The 12,092-nt window shown below is 31.2% G+C and overlaps 1 protein-coding gene across 1 annotated transcript in view; it reads left to right on the top strand.

The window, feature by feature from the left end:
* ERBB4 (erb-b2 receptor tyrosine kinase 4) overlaps positions 1–12,092 on the top strand; it is a 1,016,037-nt gene that overhangs the window by 664,267 nt on the left and 339,678 nt on the right. Inside the window, exon 4 of the mRNA XM_011358660.2 lies at positions 11,642–11,776. Within this exon, the coding sequence (XP_011356962.1) occupies positions 11,642–11,776 (135 nt within the window). The remainder of the gene's footprint in view (positions 1–11,641; positions 11,777–12,092) is intronic.

Here is a 12,092-nt window from a genome sequence, read left to right on the forward strand (position 1 = left end):
CACATATTCTAATGTGGCCTAATCTTGCTACCTAGGTTTAGCTCTCTCAAATGTGTATTTATGAGAAAAAGCAGAGAAAATTGTCAATCAGGATAATGTGCATGTGCTTACCAGAGAACTCTTTTTCTAATAATGATAAATAATAATAATAATAATAATAATAGATCAGTTGAAAATTTGCTGTGTGACAGACACTATAGTGAGCATTTATATATATTCATTTTCTCCTTACAATTGTCATTGGAGAGAGGAATTATTAGATTTTTTACAAATATAATTTTACAGGTAAAGGAACTAAGACTTGGGGAGGATAACTAATATGACTGAAGTCTCACAGGTAATCAATGATGGAGTCATGGTTACCAGTCTGACTCCATAGCTTGTGCAGTTATTTATACCGCAATAGTGTCCCCTTTTTGAATGTTGACATCTTGACTGAACCAGTAGGCATCTTGGCACTGAGTCATTTCTTCACATCCAGCCTCAAAGAGAAGCCAAATACCTCAAATAATTTAAAAGTTACATTTGTTAATACTGGGAAAGTGGAAGCATTCTAAGATGAAAATGTATCTTAATGTAAAACACATGATAATGATAACACAGATTACAGAGCTATATCATGGCAGAGTAGAGACTATTCTATTATGACATCAAATGTCACAACATAAAAATAATGTTTAAAAATGAGGAAAAACAAGAGTAGTACTGTTAGGAGCCATAGAATATAATGATTCATTAGAAATGATATTAGTAATTTCTATAGAAATTTTAATGAGTTTTTTCTTCAAATATTTTAAATATATAGCTTAAACTTTTAAAATCTCAGAGTAAATATAGTATTTGATTCCATCTTGTCTTCAAGAACAATGGCTTTTCTTTCTCTATATCAACCAGCAGTGTGCTTGGTACACATCTAATTTTTATTACCCACATTATTGATTTAATAAAAAAATAAATAAATTCAAACAGAAGTATGAAGCAATCTCACCTCCCTGCTCAACCCTGAGCTACACAAATGTGTTTAGTAGTGTTCTGTGTTTCCTCATTAATCCATTCTGCTGCAATAAGAGCCAGCTTACTTGTCCTTGTCCATTGGAATTTACCCTAATTTTTTTGAAGCACAGTGGTAGTGGCAATGGAGGTAAAGACCACCTGGAAATTTCCAGCGGAGACTTTGTGACCTGTGCAACTATGCAACGACCTGAACTGAAGAGAGAGAAACCTAACAGCTCTAAATGCTGTCACAGAATTCAGTTACGGAAATAACAAGAAATGATTCTAAGGGTAAACACATCTAGATATCCAGGATTCCTCAGTGTGAGAGAAAGAGTAAGTTACAGAATTTATGATCTTGTCCTCAGGTACAGTTTATCTTATAAAATACAGATAACTCCAATTTTGTTTATTAACTAACTTGAGAAATATATTTGATAATATTTCAGCTCAATGTATCTAGCTCTAAACTAGTTATACAATGCACCAAACTTAATTTATGAGGATTTCATTTGATTATCAGAAGTTTCCATTTGGTCTTCTTTCCTCCCAAAAGATTCATACTTCAACCATTGTGCATATATGTTTTTAAATACTTTGGATATGGAGACTCCTGAACTACATTAATAACCTATTTTCAAATAGCTGCCATTTTCTGAGCACCTAGTATGGATCAGGTATTTTATATACATGATTACAATTTTTACTATAACCCCACAAAGTAAATATTATTATTCCTATTTTACAGATAATAGAGAAGAAATGTAAACTAACTTGCTTGAAATCACACAGGTAAAAATAGCAAAGATGTTCTTAAAATATGAACTAATCTATAAACAAATTGTGGCATATTCATATAATGGAATAATACACAATAAAAATGAACAAATTTCTAATACAGGCAACATATACATCTTAAAAATATTATTTTGAGTAAAAAAAAGCAAGAGAAAAGGATACATTCTGTATGATTTCATTTATATAAACTTAATACACAGGCAAAACTACTCCGTGGTGACAGAAGTCAAAACAGTGGCTTGGCGGGGGGCTTGATTGCGAAGGAACAAGGAGAAATTTCTGGAGTGATAGAAATATTCTGTGTTTATCTAGGGTGGTGGCTACGTGGAGACAGATGCACAAACACAATATACATGTGTAGGTAAAAAGCGTAGAGTTTAAGTATAAATTTACTGTATGTAATGTCTTCTAATTTAAAACTATACAAACCTAACTCCAGAGCTACATCCTCTTTCATTTTGCCATGATATTTCAGATTTTGAAACCAGTGTTTTATAGAATGATGACAACTGCTATTTAATCATTCTGTTCTAATTTTCTCTAGATTAAAACTCTATTAAAAACATCTAATTTAGGCCCACTTGTGTTGTTTAGAAGTGCTCTGGTACCAGCTCCTTTACATTTTAGTTTGTTTTTAAATTTCCTAGTAAAATGTTGTTTTATTTATTATTTTTAATATTAACATTATTAAGCATTCGAACGGAGATACTAGGCCCCCAAACCATGTATTTGTTATTTTTAATATTTTTATATAACTTTTAAAAAATATTGATGTTCAAAATTTTAATCACTTTACAAGATTAAATTATTCTTTTTGCTCTTACTTTATCTTTTAGTTGCAAGTCCTAGCTTGCCAGCAAGAAACATACACAGCAATATTATTTATTATTACTGTCATCAGGAAAAATCGTACTTTCCTGAAATACTCTAAAAAAGTAGTGAAGAAATCACACATTGTAAGAAGAATTATTAAAACTATACAAACTAATATCGTAGGTGAGATATTTGAAAGTGACCTTGTAGTATATCCCAGGCTTATTGTATTAAAGCCTGTAAATAAAAGAGACAAATCATTTCTGGGGACTAATATAACTTTCCCCTTTATTGATAATGAAAACATTAAACTCTGATTTGTTCTACTGAAGCAATTACATTTTCTGGAAACTTGGAGCAGTTATTTAAGAGGATTGTTGTCTGTAACGAGGGCTTTATGGTGGATAAGAGAATAAAAATATTTGATCTTTATTTAAAGGGGTATTCTATTGTAATAGCAAAAAGATTAAATTTCTCATTCTTTGTATATACCTTTAATAATGTTCATCTTTCTTATTAGAGACATATTGACTTAATATGAATTTTTCATCTATCTTTCAGAATGCGTACTTTGCTCCTTATTTTTATAATTACTGATTTAGTCTTAATATATTTTCACATATTTTAAATTGCCATTTTCAAAATGTTGAGTCAGACTCCCCCACAAAAAAATAAATTAAAAGTTTGGAGTATAACATTTGGTACATTAATTTATTTGTTTACCAATAACTTGAAATAGAGATTAGCTTTTCTACAGTGCTTTGTGTTTCACACATAGAGACCCTTTCTCAAGTAAACAGAAACAGACCTCTTGCCCTTGAAAAATTACACTTCGAATATTGTATTTAACAGGCTCAACTTTATTAATCGATGGAGAAATACAAATTAAAATGATAACTCTTCACACCAACCAGAATGACTACAATTAAATAGATAGGGGGAAAAGAAAACCAGGGTTGACAAGGTTAAGTAAGTAGACTTCTCATATATTACTAATGGGAACATAAATTGGTGACAGCACTGTGAATACTGACTGTCATTATGGCCCAGCAATTCCATGTCTAAGTATGTGTGCAACATAAATGTATGCATAAAGTCATCAACAGGCATATTCTAGGATGTTTGCTGCAGCACTGTTGGTCATAACACAAATGTGGAAAGTACTCCCACATGCCCATCAATGTAGAACAAGCAAACAAAATGAGAATACCATACAGCAATGAAAATGAACAATATGGATGAATTTCACAAACATAGTGTTGAACAATAGAGAGCCAACGACAAAGAATGCATATAGTATTATTCCATTCATGTAAAATACAAAAATAAGTAAAAGTGATCTTGTCCAAAGTCATGATAAAGATTCTGAAAGGGAGTGATGTGAGGAAGAAAGTGTGATGAAGGCTTCTCTGATGCTGGGATGTTCTATTTCTTGATTGGGGTGCTGGTTACATAAGTGTGTTCAGTTTGTAAAAATATATTGCATGTGATGTATGCACATCTACGTATGTATATTACACTTAAAAAGTTTGTAAAAAGGTTTATATTTGTTCAATCACAAGACTTATGTCTTATAAATATCCAGAAGGTGCAAGATTACTTACGAATTAGTGAAAGAGAACTTGTGTCCCAACATCCATTATTCCTGTTAACTTTTTGCTTCTAACTTGCCCTCTCCAGAAATCTGTCTTGCATATTGTTGCATCTGGTATGAAATTGTGAAACCTAAATTAAGGAATAGTGGTAGATATAAAAAGAATGTAATAAAATAGACATTATGAGGAATTTTATTTAGGATATTATGACTGATTAAATATAGAGGTGAGGGAATTAATGATAAATTTAAAGTTTTGAGTCTACGGTTTATACTTGAAGAACATGAAAGTTAAGGGTGTTGACGCTCCCCAGGCAGACTCCCTCAAAACTTTACGAATAGCCTACTGTTGACCCAAAACCTTACTGATAAAATAAACAGTCGATTAACAAATATTTTGTATGTTATATGTATTATATTATATACTGCATTCTTACAATAAAGTAAGCTAGCGAAAGAAAATGATATTAAGTAAAGTATAAGGTAAAGAAAATACATTTACAGTATTTATTGAAAAAAAAATCTGTGTAAGTATACTCATACAGTTCAAATTCATGTCGTTCAAGGATCAACTATTTTTCTTTTATAGAATGTTGTCCTGATATTAACGGAAATAAGAAAGTGCAGGGGAGTACAAGTTTAGGAGAAATTATGAGAATAAAAATATTAAATATGTTGGTACATATAGAATTATAAATGATGTTAGAGAACAATTTGAGAAAGAAATCTTGTATTTATAATTTGGAAAGTTAAAAGACAAAATTTATTTTTGAAGTTTTTTAGAGATTATCCATGAGCTTAAGTGGATTACTACATCTCTAATGGATAGGAATAATTAATGCATTAAGGTCACACTAATTTTATTCAATATTTTATGTGATTTATTATCTACTGCATAAGGAGGAGATAGCACTAACATTATTCTATCAATTAAGCAACTAAAAACATTTACAAACGCCAGTCATGTTCTGATCATGTTATTATAATAATCATCAAAAACATTTGAATTTCTGTTATGTGCTTGACCATTTCTATGGCACTAGGGCCACAGAAAAATGTATGTCATGGCTCTTATCCTCTACAGACCTACAATATGATAAGGGAGACAAGAACACAAAAGAATAATGAAGGTAAGGCAGTATTTGTTCTGTGATATGAGTAGCTTAGATAATGTGTCCTAAAAGTCAGTTAACCTCTAAAAAGTAGTTGGTTGTAGTAGACTTCTCAGAGGAGCTGAGACTCAAGCTGAAACATAATGAAAGCTAAGAATTGTAGTGGACCCTGAAGTGTGTGTGAATCACTTAGAACATTATGGAGAACATCACTGAGCTCCATTTAGTTGATATCAGGATATTTTTGCTATTATTTTCCATCTCAAGTTGATTTACAGCCAATGAATCTAATAATTTTTTCTTGAAATTGCCTCGTTCTGATCGAAGAACTGTCCACTATTACTTCTTAACGTTTGGTATCTGCATCCATGAGCTTTTGACTCTGATCATCGAGCTGAAATACAGGTTACATCACTCATTTACATTATCACCATCTCTCCACTCCCAATACAAATGTGACATTTCAATTTTGCACACTTCAACTCTCCTTAAATCATCTGTATAAAAACTTCAAAGCTTGATTGATGATGAATGAGCCATTGTCTCCTCAAGCACCCAGTTCTCATTAGCCTTTAGCGTCTCAGCTTATTAATAATAAACCTTGAGTCCTGACCCAGTGGGGTAGCAGCAATTCATTGTGTTCCCAGCTGAAAGGTCCAGGTTTGGGAAAGATACAGGAATCTCTAGACTGAGTCTATTCCAGAGATGATGTATTAAGTATCATAGGTGGATGATGTGAGCTTTATTACTTTTGTATCATTATCTGCCAACAGACTTGTGTGGCTTAAGGTGCTGACAGTGACAAGGATACATTGCTTTATGTCTGAGAAAATCTAGTAACTGCTTCCTGCAGCTTTGTCTTGAAAATGGGCCTTTGTCACTTTGGATTTTGACCTCTTGATTGTGACCTTTGGCTTGGATAGGCAATGTAAATCTGAAATATGCACTACTGAGACATCCCCTACTGAGACTGCAATTAGACAAGTGCAATATTTCTAATCTTTATTTTTATTATCACTGTAATTCTAAGGTTGACCTAGAGCTTCACCCAGGAAAAACAAGACATTTGGATATACAATCAGGAATTGAGGTTAAGTTTTTTTATTCTTGCCTATTAGATCTTTCTTATATTATCACAATTGGTAGCTTTGTGAGTAGAAATAAAATGTTTACTATCAATACCAATCATATAGACAAAAGTGGATTATAGCTAACTGCATTTAAAATTATAATCTTTATTTTGTAAAAAGAGAAAGACATCGTCTTATTAATGAAATGCTTACCAATTTTACATAGGGGTCAGAGCAATTTTGTCAACTTCTAAAACCTGGTAAGGAAGTCATATTAATCTGTATTTTCAGCAAGGATGCTACATCACAATTAGGCTATTTCATACAGGGCAGGGAAAAAGCCTTGATTCAGTATTTTACCACATTTTCTTTTGAGAGAATATGTTTGCAAAATGTCAACAATTCTCTTAATGGTCACTCAATCCCAAATTCACTATATTAACTTGCATTTGAAAAGAAATAAAGAATACAAAAGAACTTATTTAAATAACACAAGCATTTCCTTCTTCATTAGACTCAAGCAATTGAGAATCTAGGGAAGCAGTGGTCAAATGGACACTCTTTGTGGACTGGACACAAGTAGTTTAGGTCCTCTTTAACATGTATTGGCACTTTACACCTTTCTAACAGATAATTTAAGGAATGATATGAGGTAGATTTATGATTCAATATAAAAAGATGTTCTTAAACTTCTGTGTAGCATATGGTAGATTATTTGCACAGGTTTGGGGGAATTTGGTATGTCTAGGGTAGCTCAAAGTCACTATTATTCACTTGATAAATAATCAAATTTGATGCACAAAATAGGTTTAGGGATACCAATGAACATGTCTAAAGGTGCCCTGTAAATATCAAACACACCACCTGAAGTAATTTTGTGCATTATCAACTAAAAGTATTTTATAATTTATCTTTCAGCTTATACAAACTCTAACCTCAAAATTAGATATATATATTTTTTTTACTCAAAATATTATAGATTATTCTACTCAAAATATATTTTTTATACTCAAGATACTAGATTTTCTTTCATGAAGCAAATATTGATTGTGTATCTAACTTGTGCTTTGTATAATGCTAGACACTGGAGATACAGTTTTGAACAAAACAGACTTGAAACATAGAACCAGTTAAGATGAGCTACAGAGTGTTTATGGAAAAATATAACTTTCATTCTTATTTTAATTTCATCAGTATAAATTTAAAATTAGGAACTATAACAGAAGTTAACTGATCAATGTTGGTGACAAAATCCACAGTACTTTTTTTTCAGCCCAATTTAACAAATATTCATTGAGTAACTATTATTCCAGGTTTGATGGTGCAGATGCAGCACTGAAAAATACTCCTTGCCTTCATTGAGTTTAATCTAATATTTTAGTTACAATTGTGTACTATATGTTAAATTCAACATATTGCAGAGCAGTGTGGTTTGCAGTTTACTTTAAATACAAATAGATTCATAGTATTTTTACGTGACTTGCTTTCATTAATCTAGTAGGAAATCTTTGAGACACAAACATATTTAAGTGTTTACTAGAATTTTTCAGAAATGAAAGGCTTTTTTCATAGAATGTCAGATTTAATATATTTTGCTATGTTTAACCATGACATTTATTAAGAAGACACAGTGTTGTTTTTATGAATTTGCTGGAAATATTTTTATAAAATATGATAAGAAAATTCATAGCAGCCTGTTTCTACCAATTGTTCTAATGACTAAGAATCTATTTGTCTCTCTTAATTTACTCTGATATGTTTTCTACAGTGGAAGGAAAATACAATGGAATAAGATTACCTTGAGTTTATTTACTTATTCAACATTTTTCGAGTCTTTTCATTTGTCTAGGTTGGATGCATCTTTGTTTGAATATCAAAAATGTACCTCATTTGTTTAGAATTACTTGATTAGAATTAGAAATTGTCTTCATCATGGTTTTAAAATTTAATTATTAATCACTTTATTTCATGCTAATGGGAGGGAAAACTCTTGGTGTAACACAGATGGTACCTTCCAATAAATCTTTAATAATACTTCCGGAAAACTCTGCTGTTCTTGTGTTAGCAAAAATAGATCTAAAGTATAGCCAGACATTTTTCTGGTATCTTCTTGGATAAATATCTTTCCAAACTGTTCTCTTTTTCTAATCCTTGTTCCTCTTTCTAATCGAAACTCTATAATCAATCGAGGCATAAACATTAGGTATCCCTTTTATCCAGTAAATAATCTATGTCTCTAACAACTTTCTCATAGGGTCAATACCTTTCCCTAGATTTTCTTACTTCAGAATTAAATCTAACTGAATATTTCCTTACAAAGACTTATTAAATCAATATTTAAAAACCATATAAAGTTATAAAACCAATGTAAACTTTACAAATAAATAAATGCAATTGTAACATTAAATCCTGACATATATTTACGTAATCAAGTTGATCAAAAGAAAATGTAAAATAAAAGTATATATTAAAACTCTCCTATAAAGTAAATAAAACACACATTTTCTGATTGTGGGGTTTGACATTTTGCAACAGAATAGGATCTAAGCCAAACATAAAGAAATAAAAGACTTTTCAGGGAAAATACACACATACATAAATAAACTATCCATCATGAAATACTAAAAATTTATAAATCCTTCTGACCAAAATTGCTAGCAGATGCTGGGTTTTGAGTTTAGGATGATAAAAGTATATCCAAATTGATCATGATTATAGTCTTAATTTGAAATTTTAACATGTAAGATTATATTAGAATTATTATTGCCTCCTTTCTCAATCCTTTTCAAAGTATAAACTAAGCTCTTGAACAGAATATTTCTAAGAAACAAATGTAAACATTGGTAGGAGATTAATATTGTTGAAGAGAGGGATTTGATGAGATTATTATTCAGTATGATATCTGATTCTATTTGAATATTTCTAGATAGGAAGTTAGAGATAGATACTGTGATTCTTCAGTATAAACTATATGAATTAAAATGTGACTCTTGAAAAATATAGACTCTTTCTATAATGTTTGAGCTATTATCTTTTCTCTTCATGTGTTTTTTTTTCCTTAAGTGAAACTTTTCTAAAGGTAGACTGAAAAATAACGTTTATTTCCAGAATAGCAGTCAAAATCTCCTTTCTTTGTCACCTAACAAAGAATATTCCTATAGTAGAAGAGCATCACCTAATGTCTCAAGCGAAAGCTATTAGTATGAGATTGTCACATTTCTAAGATAGAAACTTAATGCTAAACATTAATGTAGAAATTCATTTTCACAATCTTTCTTATGTCTCACATCTCTCTTCTGCTTTGGCAAAGGTTGTACGTTTAGGTTATAAAAAATAATGAACTGGGTTTTAGAAGTAAAAGGATGATCAAATTTCTTTTTGTTTCTTTTCTTTTTCTTTTTTTTTTTTCTCACCTGAGAAAATGAAACCAATAGTCAGTGAAAGGGTCGATGATGGAAATAGGAATGATTTTAAATGTGGAAAGCCCTACAATGTCAAAATAAATCTGGAGGATTTTATGCATGCAACACAGTAAAGCAATTTAGGTGTGTCCACCAATCTCGCTTCCACAAATACCTCTTTTATGGTGATACATGTTCCTTTCATTTTTTTATTTTCTTCTTTTGTTTAAGGTGACTCTTTAAAGTTTAGCTTGGGAATACTGCACAGCAGAGATGGTTTTCTCAAGGCTACCCTGGGGGACAGGTTCTTGCCTTGCCAATATTTCTGTTCCTCTTCTTCCTCACTAACACCAGAGCCTCTTTGGAATTTGTTCATATAGTAATATGTCCACCTAAATTCTTGCTTCCTCAGCCTCTCTTGCAGTAAGAATGGCCATGGAATATTGTTCTGGCCAGTGAAATGCAGACATAGTCCATAAGGAGAGCATCTCTTCCCAAGTAGATAGTTGGAACCTCACTAAAAGAAAGTCTCTTGCTTGCTCTTGTTTCTTCACATGCCTCAAATTCAGAAAAACACTTTGGATGCAGCAGCCATCTTGAGCCAGAAGAGAATAAAGCCATCACACAAAGCAGGTTGTGGATCCTGTGCAGTAGCTAAACTAATATCTGCAACTGCCTCCTGTAGGTTTATTATTATGTGAGAAAAATTATCTCCTATCCATTTAAACTCAATAATTTGGTTTTTGTTACTTGTAACGAAAGCTTTATAGGCTGATATAGGATTTCTATTGCCTTTTTTTTTTTCTTTCTTTTTTTAAACAGGAAAGGAAAATGTGGTATATATTGGGCAGGAAGATTCTATGTATATTTCAAACCAATTTCTTCAAACAATAAGAATAGTATTTTTAGAGGTAATATCTACTTTTTTTTTCTGGATAACTTAGAGCTACCTGAAAGAGAATAGATATCTTCTGGATAACTTAGAGCTACCTGAAAGAGAATAGATCAACCATTGTTCAAGGAGATGTTACCGGATTAAGGCCAGTGTTGTGAAATGGATAAAGAAGTAAAAATTGGCATTAATGCATTTTATCCTATGGTCATGCCATTGTTCCAACGAACCATAAGATTTTTATTATATCTTGTGTTTTGTTGTTCTTAAAGAATAATTGGCAATTCTGTTTATTCTATTTGAAACAAAGAACATGTTTGTGATTTAAGCACTAATTTTGCTTCCATTTTATGCTAGTTACTACCTACTGACTCTAGTCAATGTTACATTGACCGAAACAATTTTTCTTAAGGGAAATTTGACAACTCATACCAAAAGTTTAAAAAATATCCATATTCTATGACCTTGTAATGTCATTTGCAGAAATTTATTTTAAAGAACTAATTCATAATAAATAAGTTAAAGAATCAACAAGAGGGGATTGGTCAAATAAATACTGTTTTATTTATACTCTGTCATATCGTATTCTCTCTAGAAATATTGTAGAATAATATTTAATTACCTCTACTCACCATTTAATATTAAAACTAGCAGATTAAACAATATTATGTGGACTATTACTCCAACTTCAGATAGAAAAAAACAACAGTATAGAGACTGATAGTGTCTATACCAAAATGTTAAGAATGTTTCCTGAGTGTTTGGATTATGAGTGGTTGTTTTTCTTTGTATTTTTTAATCTTTTAAACTTCTTTCTCGATTTGTATGAATCAGTAAAAGATATTGTAAAATATATCTTGGCTATTAACAAAGTAAAAATAACTTTAACATTGAAAATAGTTTGAGTAAAAATCATTTTTATTGACTACCTTTTCATCACCAAAATCTGTTTGTTTGTTTTAATACAGAAATCCTCAATGGTGGAGTCTATGTAGACCAGAACAAATTTCTTTGTTATGCAGACACAATTCATTGGCAAGATATTGTTCGGAACCCATGGCCTTCCAACTTGACTCTGGTGTCAACAAACGGTAGCTCAGGATGTGAGTAGCACTGCCTTTTTAATGTCTCAAAGTGTTCTGCCTTTGTGAAAATGAATGAACGGCTTTTGTTTATCATCTCATTCATAATATTTTACATTTTGATCACATCCACTGAAATGTTCAGTTATATACAACAGTCTTTTACTTCTAAATAACTTTTTTTGAAATGATACTTTCCCTTTACAAATGGTCATTTTCTTAATATGGCCCCTTTGGGGAAATCTAAGTTACTTAACCATATTTCCAATATTTAAATATGTGTCCCATCATCCATAAACTTAAGGCCAGTATCTGACTATCGCTTCAACTCTTTGTG

This window comes from Pteropus vampyrus, unplaced genomic scaffold (assembly GCF_000151845.1).
Source record: "Pteropus vampyrus isolate Shadow unplaced genomic scaffold, Pvam_2.0 Scaffold42, whole genome shotgun sequence".
Classification (NCBI taxonomy): Eukaryota; Metazoa; Chordata; class Mammalia; order Chiroptera; family Pteropodidae; genus Pteropus; species Pteropus vampyrus.